Source organism: Onychostruthus taczanowskii, unplaced genomic scaffold (assembly GCF_017590055.1).
Source record: "Onychostruthus taczanowskii isolate IOZ18803 unplaced genomic scaffold, ASM1759005v1 scaffold61, whole genome shotgun sequence".
NCBI lineage: Eukaryota > Metazoa > Chordata > Aves > Passeriformes > Passeridae > Onychostruthus > Onychostruthus taczanowskii.
Genome location: NW_024503790.1, coordinates 6,460,985 through 6,478,484, shown reverse-complemented (window position 1 = coordinate 6,478,484; position 17,500 = coordinate 6,460,985). Strand labels below are relative to the sequence as shown.

Here is a 17,500-nt window from a genome sequence, read left to right as displayed (position 1 = left end):
GCACATACACATTCTACTCTCTCTGCACTAAGCTCCTACCTCACTCTGATGTCAAAGCTGACCTCAAGTACCAGTCATCAGCTGGGGACTGCTGGGAACAAATAGCAAGGCTGGAATCCAGTTGTCAGCCCATCCCACTTCTGCCACAAATCCCAGCCTGAAAGCTCCAGCTGATCAGAGGCAGCCCCAGTCCCTCCCTGCTGTCTCCCAACGCTGGCCATGCTCCTCCCAAGCATCTCTGCTGGGAGCAGTCCCCAAGTCAGAGCTGTCCACAAGCACTGCTTCGTGCTCCAGGACTCAGCAGCTGCTCAGATCGAGAGGAGCTCGTTGCTGCAGGGTTTGTCTCAGCTGCCAAAGCAAATGACACTAATGAACAGAAGGCAGAGTGTGGCCAAAGCAAAACACCAGCCCACTGAGTTCTAAAATACGTTATCCTGCACCATCAGTAGTAATTAATGTGCCACACTTTAGTCACAAGGTGCTGCTGCAATACAACGGGGTAAAGACAATTAAAATGAAAGCACATTCCAATGTTTTTGAAATAACTAATCTCAAAGTATGCAGGATATTTGATTTATAAGTGAAAGGTAAGAATTGTATCATGAGAACTGTTGACAAGCTTTCTCTCATGGAACTTCCACAGTCACTGACTGTCCTTATGCTCCCAGGCCTGCACCAAAGCCAGGTCTAAAAGCACGACAGATCTGTTCATACCCAGTGCCACAACCATGCATCCCAAATGCACAGGGCACACAGAACTGTAATTACATTCTTACTAAAAGCCTCCCACCATCATACTGCCAGTGCAAGTGGCTTTTCTAAGAGATGCTCAGTTCATACCCTCAAAACAGAGAAACAAGTTTGTCCTACTTGAACACCCCAGGGTGTTCACACAGCAGTGCACGATGCACCCTGAAAAAACCACAACTACTCTCAAACTTATTTGGGTACTTAAGCTCTTAGAGTGCTCAAAAGCAATATGGCCCAGTTGTAAGAAGACAGTTTCAAATGTCCAAGCCAGTTCTCCTGGTTTAATACAGTTTTAATGAACATCAGTCCAAGAGATCACTTGATAGTATGAGGTACATTCCTTGACCACATATGGCTGTGCTTCAGGAAAAGGACAAACATATAATTAAATTAAATACTGTAATTTAATTTAGTAGTAGATTAATTATCAAGTTAAAAAAAAATTATAATTAACTATTAACATTAACGACTTGAGACCTTTTAGAAAGCATGAGTCCAAAAGGAAATATCCACAGATGGTCACAGACTTGTAGTGTTTCCACCAGCACTGCCACCTGCACCAGTCTCTTACAGGACTATTTGTTCAATGAGGAAATTGGTCTTCAGTCTGTAACAGGAACCTTGGCTCTGCTACTTTGCGTGGTCTTCTAAGAGGTACACGATCAGCTCGTAGGTGGACAGGACAATGGCTGTGTTTGGAATCTGCCGGATGAGCTGGGCAAAGAGTCCTCTGTAGAAGGCCAGGTATCCCTCCTCCCGCGCCACCAGCCGCGCCGTCTGGATGAAAGCCTTGTACTTGGTGCCCTCCTCTCGCAGCCGTGTCCGGATCACCTCTGCACGACAGGGAAGCAGAGCCCACAGTTACCAGACGGGCCAGCGCCAGGAAAGCTGCTGGGCTCCAACCCCGGCGACACGGAAACCTTCTGGACCAGCTGCCAGCCAGCACACCCAGCCATGGAACCCTTCAGGCAAGAGGAAGAGCTAAAGAGGAGCTCTCTTTCATGTGGAATAAATGAATGATTGGCTCATTGAAGCTAATACAGATCTAAATGCTTTACTGATGCTCACATAATCAATATTGCTCCTTCTACACAACCATGTCATTCACATCTATCCACAAAGACTAACACTGTTCAGTCCCCAAGTGTTCCCACAACCTGACCACAGAATCCCAGAGGCTGTGGGTATTTACCCAGCTGAGGTTCCTAGTTAGAACAGCACCATTAGGCAATCAGTTTTTTGGTGGCTTTTGAGTTGTTTTTGAACTAGCAAGTCCCAGCCACCAACCACATGTCTAACTAGGAGCAGTGGGACCAGTACTGAAAATGCCAGTGCAGAAGCCAAAGTAACATGCATTTGGCCCTTCAAACAACTAAGGGTTTTACAGCCCTAGACCCTGCATTTGTCTTGGATTCCAGACAACAGCTGTTGTAGTGCACTCACAAATGGAAGGGTTAACATACCGTGAGGATAAGCAATACAGGAGGCACAGCCCTTGGAAACAGCAGCAGCAACCATCAGTCCAAAGAAGCTTGTCGAGGTCCTCTCGGTCCCGTTAGAAGAAGGGGGCAGCTGGACTTCCTTTAAGTGCTTTTTTAAACTTTCATAAATAGCAAAGCAGATAATGGTCTCAGAAATCCCTGCATAGGAGGCAGTCAGCCCCCTATAGAAACCACGGACACCTTCTGTCTGGTAAACATATCTAGCACACTGCAAAGCATTCATTGGTTTGGAGCCCCTCACTCTACAAAACAAACAGAACAGAGCATATCATGAGTCAAGAAAAAGAATTAATATTAAAAAAAAACCCTTATGGCTTTCAATACTTTTTATAACTATGGAAATGGTTCTCTAAGTTTTACTCCAAAATTCTCCTAGGAAGGCTGCACAGAGCAGGACTACAGTGCTAAGAGTGCACACTTGGCTTTGCTACTTCACTAATATATACTCATAATTCCTTCAGCTCAAGTTCAATTAATTCTGTCACAGTTCACACCAAGGCCTTAAAAGACAATAAGCACTGAAGACACACGGCTTTGTGTCAAACTGGTGATTCCATTTAAAGCATCTTCAGCAGGCCAAGAGACAGAAGTCTGCTGCATGAGACATGATCCTTCATTTTAAGAGGCAGCACTCAGTTCAAAGGTGCCACGCTGCAAAATTCTGGAATTAAGTCTTATAAATTATTTATAAAGTTGTCGTGCCTTATAAGATCGTTTTTATCTGACCTAGCATGTCCTTGCAGGAAGGAATTTCCATTTAAGCAGTCAGGTTATTAGCAGAGTCCCTTATTGCTTTGATATCCACCAGTGACTGTGAAGCATTCAACTAAAAGAAATTGCTGTCAAATTCCCTGTGTCGTCTGGATGTGTGGTTAACAGTAACACCATGGTGAAGGAGGCAAAAGAACATTAAATCATTGCAGATCCTTATTGCCTGCAGGAAGTTTTATGAAATAAACTGCTGTGTGTTCATCCCAATTTGAAGGCAGCACCCTTTCTGTTACAGCCTCTTGAGTACCCCACCTGTCTGATCTGGGATCAGTGACCTTGCTGCTGCAGTAACACACCCCTGTGTGACCTGGGACCAGTGCAGGTGATGCTGCAGTAACTGGGACCAGTGCAGGTGATGCTGCAGTAACTGGGACCAGTGCAGGTGATGCTGCAGTAACTGGGACCAATGCAGGTGATGCTGCCAAAAGGGACACACTCCACCCTCATGCTCAGCCTCCCACATGAGCTCTCATGGTCCTTCCACAGCTTCTACCACTGCTGTATCATAATCTTTTGTCCTCAACATATTTATCCTCATCTTCAACCCCAGAACTACAGGGGATTCTGTAAGCAGCAGAGAGAAAAATAATGCTATGCTAACCTAAAGATTTACAGTGAAACCAGAGGCTGAACCTCACCCAGCACCCAAGGCAACTCCCACATCCTTCTCAACAGTCTGTGCATCAAACTGAAGAAAGACACACAGAACATGAACCTTTAGTCTGACCACACAGAAACATGGCTTGACAGGTGGAACTGAGAGTCAGGGAAAAACTGGGAAGATCTACCAAAATACAAAGAGCCATGAGTAAAACCACAAGGGGTCAGTTTTCCAGAGGCTCCTGTGGCCCCCCAGAGGCTCCCATTACCCCATCAGTCACTCACTTCCGTTCCAGCTGCATTCTTGTTTTCACCATCCATATAGGGTTCATCAGGGAATTTGTGATAAAGGCTGAAAAAACACGACCACAAGTGCAGCTGAAGCCAGGCCATTGTATTGCCATGAACCTCACACCCTGTGCAGTGAGACACTTTCAAAAGCCACACAGGTGCACAGCTTCCAACTTCATGTTAAAATTCAGGAAACATCAACCCATGCATTTTTCCTTTTTGCACCTATTTTAATATGTGTGTCATGCTCCTAAAGGCTGTTGCAGACAAGATCCCTTCCTTATTGGCTGGATTTGGAATTCCAGCTCCAAGGAAACCCGTGGGGACACAAACCTGAACTGGACTCGTGCTCCCCAGGGCTGTAGGTGGTGCCATTGAGCTGCTCATTAACAGAACCCACCCCTAATTAAGAGCTTACTTTGGGAATGATTATTTTTAGTGACCACTCTGGTGACTGATGATTGAACTAGGGGAGCTCTTCTGCAGTATTTTTCCAACAAGAACAAACTATTTTTCCCAGCCTGGTAGGAAAAATACAACATCCTGAAACAATTTGGCAAAAGCAGTATCAGAAGTTGAATGGTGTTTACTCATATTTTTTCCTTGCATTAAGAGACATGACCAGAGCATTGCATTTGGAAAAAACATCCTAAATTAGTAAACAACAATCTAGAAATATCTCCATGCTGCACAGAAAGACAGTTCCTCTGCAGAGAAGGAGAGCTAGGAGCTAGCAAACTCCTGGGGTTTGGCATGTACCACCTCAGATTAAGGGCACATTTTCAGCACCTGCCAGACACTGGCCTCAGTTCCTGGAATTACAAACACTCACCTGCAGAACCTGCAGAACAGATGTGCACAATGTTGCTGTTGGGCACAAACATGCTGTTAAACTGCTCTTTGGCTTTGGAGTAGCAGGCAAAATAGACAGCTCTGTGGGGAAAACCAGAAGAAAAGCAACGTAAAACAATGTCAAACTAGACCATTACTGTTCTTTGCCCAGCCCCCTGAAAACCACAACAGTCTGAAGAGGCTTCCACATGACTACTTCCAGCTGCATGGACACAGGGGTTTTGTTTTCTTCCTTCCCTTACACTACAGTGCCACAGTTTGACTCCACACCCACAGGGCAGGAATATTTTGCTGTGGGAGGCACCGTGGTGTGGCAGACAGCACGAGTGGGCTGCATGGAAAAGCAGAGCCCTGGATTCAGAGCCCTGCTGCAGAGGTTACCTGTACAGGTAACAGGATTCCCTGCTTCTGTGGGGGGACATCCCACCTACCAGGCAAGAGGCCAGAGGTTCCTTTCTGACTGGAAAACTGGTTCTAACTGGTTCAGTTTCAGGCAGAGAATATCTGCCAGTATCCAAACTGCTAATGAGTTTTATCATTTCCTCGACAGAGAGATCTTCTGCCTGCCAAGAACAGGACAGACTTTGGTGCTGCTGAAAGAGGGACACACCCTCCTTTTGGGGCTGTGTGGCAGCAATCAGACTCCTTCCCCCTCAGCTGCAGTTTTTCATTTGAGAAGAATTTAGGCAAGCAAGGCCCAGAGAGCACCCCTGTCCCCTGGCATGCAGCTCCCACTCACTGCTAGGCAGGCACTGCTACGTGTCCAAGGGAAGCAGGACATTAGAATAATGCAATTATTAACCTACAGACTTTTCTGCACTGCTTTCTCTTCCTTTTCAAGCTCAGAAGCAGCTCTTGCAATGACTTGGAACTTAAGTATAGTTGGCATCTAAGTGCCTTATTTACTCTGCACCTTCCAGTGTTATAGAAGTGTAAACGAGATTTTTATCAGTACTTCTTGATGTGTACACTGAGCAGAATGCAGACACAAATCTCAGTTTACAGAAGGGATAACTTCATGGCCTATTATTTTGAATCACAAATGCACTGCAACATTTGTGTTGCCACCTTAAACATGGTTCTTAGCAATAGTTTAACTATTTACCTTGATGGTGCAACTCCAACCAAGTTTGGACCCAGCCCTCGGAAGAGTGACCTTGGTCCTTCTTTTTCCAGAATTGACCTTAAAATAAAAGACAAACAGGGAAGGAGAAGATAGGATTTGGGTTAAAAGTTAGTTTCTTCTTCTGTTGGGCAGAGGGCCAAAAGAACTACATAACAGCAAAGACTATGACTTGTGGAGCTGTTAGATTTTAATCTACAAGATATACTTCAAAATAAGTGGAATTATACACTGAGTAAAAACCACTGTACCATAAAATTCAGTGCTCTACAGGCAAATGGGTGTCAAATGGCACGAGGTTATAATTTCCATTCTTTGAAAGCTGTCAGGAATTGAATTAAAGTTTCATGGAGAAGCCAATGATAGCTGACTCTGATGAACAAAGAATATTTTTAGTGTTCTCTGTATCTAAGCAATTCAGAAGTTTGCTTCCCATACAGAGAAATGTAAAAGAAAAATCCTTTTCCCTTTCACAACTACCTAAGGATGTGCTTCTCCCCGCAAGAAAGCTGAATGTGCCAATGCCACCACAAACAATGAGAGTGCACAGTCTGCCAGACAGCAGCTCTCTTCACTGAACTCACCCTGGGAAAACCAGGCAAGAAATTCGGGTGGCTCCGGGCTCTTGGGTCGCTCACTGCACCCCTGCAGCTGCCAGCCTTTCACAGTTTGCTCTCCAGGTCACTGGCACTGCTCAGAGTGCTCCCCACACATTTCAACACAACCTCATTAGACAGGAGGAGCTCCTGAAACACGTTTGTTTTCTGCAGCAGAGCTGAACTTTCTGTATAAACTCCAGGGCTGAGTGTTTCCAAGGAGACAGATCCACCAACTACTTGTTCTTTGTCACTTAACAGTCACGACTGCAGCTTCCAGCTGGGCTAACTCATCAGAATCCTAAATGGATTAGACAAAACCAGCCTGCCCTTCTGGAGAGCTTTCTATAAGCAGCAGGCTGAACCTGCCCTCTGGGTACCTGTTTTCTTTCTATTTGCAGGAGTCAAGGCCTTTCATACTTAACACCTTTAACTCACAGAGCAATTTTACAGGTAGGGCTCTGATGGCTCCTTCCTTAGCCATACAATTTTCCCAAACCATGAGGTCCAAGTCATGGCCAGTTTGGCAACAATCAGGACTGAGAAAGGGATGAAGGAGTAAAAACCAAGGGACTAAACTTCACTCATTTTTCAAACATTTGTATTTTCTCAGGTCATAATCAATAGCATTATCTGCTCCTCACAGATGCTGCCTGCAAGGGAATGACAGCAGAAATACCTTGTTCTCACTTCTCAAGCACCTAAAATAATCAGGTTGAAAACCTGACAATACACACAGCTAAGCAATTCCTGAAGTGAAATGAAATCAAGACCCCAGTCACCAAACTTAATGAGCTTAATAAATATATTAAAAGGCTGGCCCATTTTAAACCATTTCTTCTCTCCCTAAAAAGACAACCCCAGAAAAAGATGGGCCCAGAGGATGAATTAAGATCTTTCTGCCTCAAAAGTTTTCACTTTCTTTAGTTACAGCTGCCTAAAGTCCAATGTTGCAAGGTGAAAAGATAGCAAAGGAAAGGGCATTAAAATCAAAGCAACTGGCACTGCCTTATGCATTCAGTCACGAATTGCTCTAGACTCACCTCTGAGTAGACAAAGAAATGTTTGGCAGGGGAGAACAGGCTGTTTACAATACAGAAACTAGAGTCCCAGAATGACTCCAGCCAGAGAGCTCTGCAGAGAATTTGAATTAGCACTCCAGTGTTATATAACTGTGCAGCTTCTCCCCAGGCAGCCTGCCAGGCGTGCTGGCCTTACATAAAATCATTCAGCTTGCACTGCTGCTCGGTATTTTCCTTGGCACTCCTGCCACCTGATCTCAGCAGGACCTCTGCATCACCCCGGGCTGCCCAAGCAGCCAAACAAACTCAATCCTTCTGCAGGAGGTCTGACCATAAATCCGTGGTGCTTTGGTATTAACATACAGTAGCTGAGACTGTCATAGATGCTGGTGGAACTTTGAGCAGCTGTTAGATAATTTCACATTTCCTCTTCTTTATGAACACACATCTGAAAGGGAGCAGCTAGAGCATCAAACACTGCAGCCTGAACCACTCAAGGCTTTTAACAGAGACTAAGACAGGTACAGCCAGGACTGATGCATAACAATGATGAGCAAAGACAACACCTAACAGCAGAGGAGAGCTCAGTAAGCCAGCACAGCTGAGGAGGTAAAAGCCCCCAGGACCCCACAGGACACTACATTTTAGTCAAGTGGAACTGGGAATGGTGAATGAGAGGAGGAGCAGCACTCACTTGAGAACACTGAAGAGCCCAGGGGACACAGACGTTGGCCTGACCATTCCTTCTCCACTGATGGTCCCCAGCTGCACCTGGGGGTAGTAGACAGTCCTGAAGGCCAGCTTTGAAGACTGAAGCCTCGTCTTGATCACCTCTAAGGGACAGGTGAAGATGGCTCCAACTGTTCCTCCACACCTGCAAAGCACAATTCAAAGAGAAGGCAGAATGTGACAGGCTGCTGCACGGATGTGCAGAAGCACGGCACAGAAATGCACTCTGAAGACTGCTCTTGTCATTCCACACCGGACAAGGCTTTGGGAAACAGGCAGGGCAGACTGTTCCCATGCCCTGGGGGAGGGACGAGACCGGTAAACACAAAGGTGATACCAACACCAACAAATATCCCTGAGTGACCGTGGCGTCAGGGGACCATTGATCCTGCCACCACTTGGGAGTTCTGCCTGTAAAAACTTCCATGGCATCCATCTTTCAGAGCCTGCTGTCCTCAAACAGACACAGCCTTGGATGGATTTTTCTTATGGGAAGCAGGAAGCTGCCAGATGAGAACAAGCCACTGGGGATTAGGACACTACAGAATGAAAAAAATAATATAATTCTTCACCATTTCAGTACTTATAATTAAAGAACTCCCTTCAGAAGTAGCAAATATCAAAAATACACTAAGCTAGGCACTCAACATCAACTTTTCTTAGGGGGGAAGGAGAGAAGGAAGCAGCAAGGATGAGAAGGAAGGGATGAAGCGTTGGCAAACAGAATAATGGGGCAGAAATGCTCCCAAAGAACCTCCCATACTCTGATAACAGAGGGACAAACATGAAATATTATACACACGTGGCCCTATAATAGGCATATATTCATCTTAATACAATCAGACTGAGCTTCAAAAAAAAGCACATTGGGCCAAGACTATAAAGTGTATGAGTCCTAATTTTAATTTTTATCAGTGATCTGGAAAGTGACTGGTCAAACTATTTCTCTCTCTGCTGCTGTTCCTCTTAGGTAATTGAATGTTCCTTCTGGCAAACCTCATGATTAAACATAATGCTGAGGCTGGCTAAAAGGTAATATATCTACATTTTATTACTCAAACACACTGGGATTTAGGAAGACTTGAGTAAATATTTCGGGTTTCTTGCAAGGTCATTTACCACAGCTGAACAGACTAGGAAATATTTTCTCTGTTTGCACAAGTGTCAAAGCATGTGATTGCTTCAGAAACCTGTGTTTATGGTTTTCCTTAGAAAACACCAGGGGTCAACAACTTAAATCTCTTTCATGTTCATGTGAAATTGCAATTTTGGTAGTTTTCCATTCAAGGGAGATGAATTTTAAAAAATAACTGTACCCTTTTTCTTGTGTATAAAAACCCACATTGCTTTCTAAAGAACATTGCATGCACTAATTTGGGAACAGAGATCCACAGAAGGGCATTAATAAAGGCATTAGTGGGTATTTTCTAAAGCCCCTTCCAGACATAACTACCTCAAGTAGGAGAATCTTTTTTTGAGCACAAGGGAAAGGACAATAAAAGAATGGCAGAAAGATCCAAGTTGTAGAGGCACACCAGCTCATGAATGCAGCTTATTTTGCCTGCTGAAGCAGTGCATTTTATACAACAGAAACCATTCTCTGCCAAAGCCCCAAGCCCCCACACGTGCATTAACAGTGTGGCCACCCAGGCTGTGCAGCCACAGAAATCCAGGTTCTTTTCCAGGCTCCAAAGAACACCCCAGGCCCCAGGGAACACAACTTCCTCACCACAGCTTTCAGGTTCTGCAAGATTCTGTCCAAGTAGGAGCCCAAACTGTGCTTTTCAAATGCAAATGCACCCACCACAAGAAACTGCTTTCATGGAGCCTGCTAATATCATTTAACAGCACTGTTCAGTTCCTCTTCCTTGCTGAAAGGGATGGAAACCTAAACTAGGGACAATTCACACATGCACAATGACAGACACTGTAGGAAAGAGCTTTGCCTTCATCCCTCTGAAAGCTTTTGAATGTTGGCTGAAGGCACTGAGCTGATCATGAACTCAGCACAGCAGCTGGAATTGTGTCACCTGGCTCTGAAACACCAGGGCTCCCAGCCCTTATCAGCCTCTGATTGTTCTGGGGACTGAAGCAGGGCTCGGAGCTGAGCCCTCCGTGGGTCCACACAGCTCAGGAGGAAATGGCTCCAGCTCATCCTTCTCCCTTTTGTCAGAGCCTCTCACATTGCTCACACTTCTCTGAAATGACATTTCAAGGGGAGGAGGCCCATCAGGAGTGGCTCCTCCAGCAAAACCTTTCCTGCTCCCACAGCTCAGACGTTACCTGGAACAGAAAGTGTCCCCCCACTGCTGTGTGTCTATCCAATACTGACACACATATGTGCAATTAACTCCTGACTAATCAACACCCTCCAGAGCAACTGCAAGTCTGGGGGAACTTCATCAAGGTGATTGGATTGCCTTAATTCCCAATTCCTTTATCTACCAATGCTCCACTACTGTGTTTTCAGTCTTCAGTCCCCATTTATTTCACATTAAAACAATATTTTGACAGGAACAATTCATAAATTCAGAGCACTGAAACTTTATTTTCTGTTTCTGAACTACCAGCTGCTCAGTCTAGCGACTCCTTGCCCCACAGTTTTTTAGCCTCTCTGGCATATTCTCTCCCAGATCAGCTGTCTTCTTGCCTTCCCAGCCCACTCCTTGCCTTTCAGCCTTTTAATCTGATAATCCAGTTAATCTATGCAGCCTTTAATATTTAAGTACTTCTGCTAATGCAAATATAATCCTCTGATACCCAGCATGACGAGGTAGTATCTGCAACACCAGTTTTAGCAGCTCAGAGTTTATGTTGTCAGTGGAGCATTCGAGAAAAAAAACCCTGTTATCTAACAGCAATTCTCAAGAGTGTCACCAGGGTGTACACATTATGTCCCAAATATAAATACACTGCAGATAGTTCAAGTAAGGACTTCGATGTATTGAGCAGTTTTTTCAGATGAGATGATCTTCCTTTGCATGGGAATTCCACACATCATCCCCTGGGAAGATGCCTGAAAAACAACAACAGTGCACAAAAGCAACACTTTGTATTCCTAGGGTGTTCCAAATGCCTACATCTGGGAAAAAAGGAGAAACCTCACCTACATAAACAGCCAGAGACCCTGAAACATTCAGGGATATGAAACAGGATAAATTTGATTTTGGAAAATCGTGAGCTGCAATCCAGGCAAAACCTCCAAGCCTTCACACTGTGAGTCAGGGTTTTTTTGCTGCATCAGTGCAGAACAACAGCTCCAGATGTTAAAGCAGTGTTCACTGCACAAGACCCTTGCAAAAATCCTCAATCAGTGTCTAAATCTGTCCTTAGTGAAGAGCACAGAAAGCCCCTGGAAACAAAACACCACGGCAGTGTTTCCAACAGGTCAAACATGGTGATAGGTGGAGACACAGAATGTACTCTCTATTAACAGCTGAAGGAAAATCATTTCTTTCCATAAAGAGAACAATGCTTAAACAACATGCAGAGGACACACATATCAGAATGCAATTCCCATTTTTCTCTTGCTGCCAGGTTTCCATCTGTACAGAGTCCACCCCCAAAGTATCAATGACCTGCATTTGAAATAAACTCAGCACCCACTAGCACATAGATAGAGATGCCAAGAATCTTAATTAAGACTTACTTCACCAGTCCTAGATTCAATCACTGAGCTATATTCTCAGTATAAATATCATGCCAATCTGACTGTTGAAGGAAATCCTGCAGAACAAAGTCCTTCCAGCAGAGTACCACTGACTTCACCAAGATCACAAAGATGATGGAGCTGCCTGGTCACAGCAATCACAGCTCAATATAATATCAAACACACAGCCTGACACATTTTGCTGTGTGTTTGATATTATATTGATTTTCTAAAACGTGCCACATGCTCTAGCATGACATGCACAGCTGAAAGAGCAAAGCAGGTTCCACCTTTGATGTTTCATTACTGCATTATCCAGACTGTGAACAAACAAGCTTCTGCATTCCCAGATGCCCAAGGAAACCGAGTTTCAGAACAATACAGACTGTTCCTAATGCTTTAATGTTATTAAGCATCCACTCAATTTCCACCTAACCATGTTGTTATCAGGTGTAGCTATTCCTGTAAGCATTTCCTGTGCTCCTTGAGCTGCCACACCGTTAATGAGGCAGGGAATGCACAGGAACCTGAACCGGGAGCAGGTTCAGAGCCAATCCCAGCACAGCTCCCAGTCCTGGACCACAGGTGAACACTGCTTCTCTCCCCTGCACAGGTGGAAACATCTCCCAGACTGTTTGTCAGCATCAGCACATTGCTTAACACCACCACTTCTTAGGAAATCTCTGCAATAACCAGCATTCCTCCAGCTGGGAAGACAACATGGAGTAACCTCTTTTCCCAAACAAAAACAAGCAACAAGTGCACCGACTTCAGCAGGGAGACAGGAGCCCTGAGCTGTAAACACACTCGTGCCTGTTGTGCAACTGGGGCATCATTGTCCCTGCTGCCCCTGGAAGCTCCCCAGCCCTCGGAGCCAGCAGGACTCTGGCTTGCTGTTGCTGTTGGAAGCCTGAAAAGGAACTGACAGAAACCAAAGGGCCAACGAGTCTGTCTGCCTGAATAACCTGGTTAATAGGAAACCATCTATTTCAACAGCTGGAGAGCACCCTGCAACATTCAGGTGCATTTCATCACTGCCAGCCTCTGCAGTGCCAAACATTCTATTCTGGCCCCTCAGACTATCCAAGGCTGGCCTGCCTGCTTGTGCAAACACAAAGATAGGAATTACTTTTTAATCTGACACCACAGCCCATCCCCACCTTCCCAGAAAACCATCACAATACCAATAATGCCTCTATCAAAATTATTTCAAGTGGATGGGCTCCTTTTACTTTCTCTGCAAAAACCACAACTGAACAAAGTACTGGGACCCCTGCAGAAGGCAGGGGTACAATAAATCACCAAGGAAGATGCTGGCTTCCCAGAACTAGATTAAAACACTGATGAGTTTAAAATTCCTATTTATTTATAGTCTGAGGAGTTACATGAGGACAGCAGGAGCTCTGGATGGGTGCTGTTACTATCCAAACAAATTCCACGTGTACACTCAGGTCCAGCTTCTGTCCCAGGCTCCAGGTACTGCTCTGATGCAAGTGGGGAGGCAGAGGGGACAGGACTCAGTGCAGAGCACTCACACCAGCAGAAGGGCAGCGTCTCTGAAAAACTTAAGATTTGTTTGGTTTAATATTATGTTAAATAAACCTATTGCTCCAGGGACATGTCAGAGGAAACAGAAGTATCCTGTTAAGCAACAGAAAAACCAATGGTCTACTATCAGATTTAAACTAACAGCAGGTTTCATGCTGGCTTCCTAACTACTGTCAGCTGACAAGCACTTAGGAATAGTCTATGACTTAGATAATTTAAGCTGTTAAAAAACTGAAACCAAGTATTTAGGACAAGGCCAAAAGTGCACTTAATCTGCACAACAGATGATTAAAACCTAATTTACACCATACAATTACCTTCCTAGACTACTATTAGAATAACTGCAATAAGTTAATTTTCGAAGGGTTTCTGGTTGGCGCTTTATGGGTTAGGGCTGTTACTCGTAGCTTTTAACACAACAAACGCAGCAGCTCACAAGTCCCTGAGGCACGAACTGGACCTTCCCGAGCCCGGTTCCCATGCCCTGCCCTTGCAGGAGCTCCTGCAGGCCGCTGTGCCGCGGGGACCGCTCAGCTCGCCCCGCTCTGAGCCGCGGGCCCCGGCGGGGCTCGGCCCGCACGGACCGGGTCATTCACCGCCGGGCCGGGCTTTGCACCGAGCGCCGCCGCGGGGGCCGGGAACGGGAAAGGCGCCGCTCGCCGCCTGAGGGGAACGGAGCAGCGGCTGCGGGCAGCGGCCCCGGCCCGGCCCGGCCACGGCGGGGTCTGTCTGTCCATCCCGCGGGCACAGCGGGTCCCGGCCCGGCCACGGCGGGGGCTGTCTGTCCATCCCGCGGGCACAGCGGGTCCCGGCCCGGCCACGGCGGGGGCTGTCTGTCCATCCCGCGGGCACAGCGGGTCCCGGCCCGGCCACGGCGGGGGCTGTCTGTCCATCCCGCGGGCACAGCGGGTCCCGGCCCGGCCACGGCGGGGGCTGTCTGTCCATCCCGCGGGCACAGCGGGTCCCGGCCCGGCCACGGCGGGGGCTGTCTGTCCATCCCGCGGGCACAGCGGGTCCCGGCCCGGCCACGGCGGGGGCTGTCTGTCCATCCCGCGGGCACAGCGGGTCCCGGCCCGGCCACGGCGGGGGCTGTCTGTCCATCCCGCGGGCACAGCGGGTCCCGGCCCGGCCACGGCGGGGGCTGTCTGTCCATCCCGCGGGCACAGCGGGTCCCGGCCCGGCCACGGCGGGGGCTGTCTGTCCATCCCGCGGGCACAGCGGGTCCCGGCCCGGCCACAGCGGGGTCTGTCCGCCCTGAGGGCACAGCGGGTCCCGGCCCGTGTCCATCCCTCGGGCACAGCGGGTCCCGGGCCCGTGTCCATCCCTCAGGCACAGCGGGTCCCGGCCCGTGTCCGTCCCGCGGGGTCCCGGCCCTGCCCCGGTGCCCCGCACTCACCCCCCGGCGAAGAGGTGCAGCAGGGTGTTCTCCTGCGGGCCGCCCGCCATGGCGGTGAGGATGATGAAGGTGGTGAGGATGATGAGGGCAGGGCGGTGCCGGCTCCCGGTGTCACCGCCGGGCCGCGCGCCGAACGGGCCGCGCGCGCGCGCGTGACGCCGCCGGGGGTGGGGGCGTGGCCGGCGGCCGCGCGTGACGTCACTGCGGACAGAGACCGCCCCCCTCCGTGACGTCACGGGGCAGCCGGAGTGGGGGGAAAAAAAAAATAAAATAAACTGATTTTAAGGATCGTGTAATCCCGAACCTGCCGGGAATGTGTAGGGACGAGGTGCAGGTTATTGAGGGGGGTACAGCGCCGGCGAAGCAGCTCCGGGCTGTGTGTGGGGCGCGCTGTGGGTAAAGAACAGCACTCAGCAGGGAGGCTGCGCACGGGGCAGCGCTGCTCACAGCGAGACTTTCACCAAAAGCGAGACCTTTTCACCAAAACGGTCCCTTTCCCCCCAAACGGTCCCTTTCCCCCCAAACGGTCCCTTTCCCCCCAAACGGTCCCTTTCCCCCCAAACGGTCCCTTTCCCCCCAAACGGTCCCTTTCCCCCCAAACGGTCCCTTTCCCCCCAAACGGTCCCTTTCCCCCCAAACGGTCCCTTTCCCCCCAAACGGTCCCTTTCCCCCCAAACGGTCCCTTTCCCCCCAAACGGTCCCTTTCCCCCCAAACGGTCCCTTTCCCCCCAAACGGTCCCTTTCCCCCCAAACGGTCCCTTTCCCCCCAAACGGTCCCTTTCCCCCCAAACGGTCCCTTTCCCCCCAAACGGTCCCTTTCCCCCCAAACGGTCCCTTTCCCCCCAAACGGTCCCTTTCCCCCCAAACGGTCCCTTTCCCCCCAAACGGTCCCTTTCCCCCCAAACGGTCCCTTTCCCCCCAAACGGTCCCTTTCCCCCCAAACGGTCCCTTTCCCCCCAAACGGTCCCTTTCCCCCCAAACGGTCCCTTTCCCCCCAAACGGTCCCTTTCCCCCCAAACGGTCCCTTTCCCCCCAAACGGTCCCTTTCCCCCCAAACGGTCCCTTTCCCCCCAAACGGTCCCTTTCCCCCCAAACGGTCCCTTTCCCCCCAAACGGTCCCTTTCCCCCCAAACGGTCCCTTTCCCCCCAAACGGTCCCTTTCCCCCCAAACGGTCCCTTTCCCCCCAAACGGTCCCTTTCCCCCCAAACGGTCCCTTTCCCCCCAAACGGTCCCTTTCCCCCCAAACGGTCCCTTTCCCCCCAAACGGTCCCTTTCCCCCCAAACGGTCCCTTTCCCCCCAAACGGTCCCTTTCCCCCCAAACGGTCCCTTTCCCCCCAAACGGTCCCTTTCCCCCCAAACGGTCCCTTTCCCCCCAAACGGTCCCTTTCCCCCCAAACGGTCCCTTTCCCCCCAAACGGTCCCTTTCCCCCCAAACGGTCCCTTTCCCCCCAAACGGTCCCTTTCCCCCCAAACGGTCCCTTTCCCCCCAAACGGTCCCTTTCCCCCCAAACGGTCCCTTTCCCCCCAAACGGTCCCTTTCCCCCCAAACGGTCCCTTTCCCCCCAAACGGTCCCTTTCCCCCCAAACGGTCCCTTTCCCCCCAAACGGTCCCTTTCCCCCCAAACGGTCCCTTTCCCCCCAAACGGTCCCTTTCCCCCCAAACGGTCCCTTTCCCCCCAAACGGTCCCTTTCCCCCCAAACGGTCCCTTTCCCCCCAAACGGTCCCTTTCCCCCCAAACGGTCCCTTTCCCCCCAAACGGTCCCTTTCCCCCCAAACGGTCCCTTTCCCCCCAAACGGTCCCTTTCCCCCCAAACGGTCCCTTTCCCCCCAAACGGTCCCTTTCCCCCCAAACGGTCCCTTTCCCCCCAAACGGTCCCTTTCCCCCCAAACGGTCCCTTTCCCCCCAAACGGTCCCTTTCCCCCCAAACGGTCCCTTTCCCCCCAAACGGTCCCTTTCCCCCCAAACGGTCCCTTTCCCCCCAAACGGTCCCTTTCCCCCCAAACGGTCCCTTTCCCCCCAAACGGTCCCTTTCCCCCCAAACTGTCCCTTTCCACCCAAACCGTCCCTTTCCCCCCCAAACGCTCCCTTTCCCAGGCAGGTTCTGCCGCAGCGCAGGGAGCCGCGCTGTCCCGGGCCGTGACAAAGGCACCCGTTTCACACAGCTCCAGCCCGGCTGACACGGCTGGGCCCGGTTAGCACGGCTGGGCCCGGTTAGCACGGCTCCAGCCCGGCTGGCACGGCTGGGCCCGGTTAGCACGGCTGGGCCCGGTTAGCGCGGCTCCAGCCCGGCTGGCACGGCTGGGCCCGGTTAGCACGGCTCCAGCCCGGCTGGCACGGCTGGGCCCGGTTAGCACGGCTCCAGCCCGGTTGGCACGGCTCCAACGCGGTTAGCACGGCTCCAGCGCGGTTGGCACGGCTGGGCCCGGTGCTGCACCCATTCCGTCGCTCTCAGCCCGGGCTGCAGGATGCTCGCAGCTCCTTCCCCAGCAGAGAGCACTGCAGGAGCGGCGTTGGCAGCAGAATATCCCGGGAGCAGGAGGCATTGGGCACAGAGCTGAGCCTGGGCACAGAGCTGATCCTGGGCATGGGGCTGAGGCTGGGTACAGAGCTGAGCCTGGGCACAGAACTGATCCTGGGCATGGAACTGAGCCTGGGCACAGAGCTGAG

The 17,500-nt window shown here is 49.8% G+C and overlaps 1 protein-coding gene across 1 annotated transcript; it reads right to left on the bottom strand.

The window, feature by feature from the left end:
- Positions 1–1,024: 1,024 nt before the first annotated feature.
- SLC25A33 (solute carrier family 25 member 33) lies at positions 1,025–15,001 on the bottom strand. Its single transcript, XM_041419754.1, has 7 exons — positions 14,830–15,001; positions 8,202–8,381; positions 5,872–5,949; positions 4,747–4,847; positions 3,909–3,975; positions 2,214–2,494; positions 1,025–1,583 (listed from the first exon to the last, which is right to left on the bottom strand). Exons 1-7 carry the CDS (start codon positions 14,877–14,879, stop codon positions 1,381–1,383), a joined length of 960 nt encoding a protein of 319 aa, XP_041275688.1. The 5' UTR covers positions 14,880–15,001; the 3' UTR covers positions 1,025–1,380.
- Positions 15,002–17,500: the final 2,499 nt, after the last annotated feature.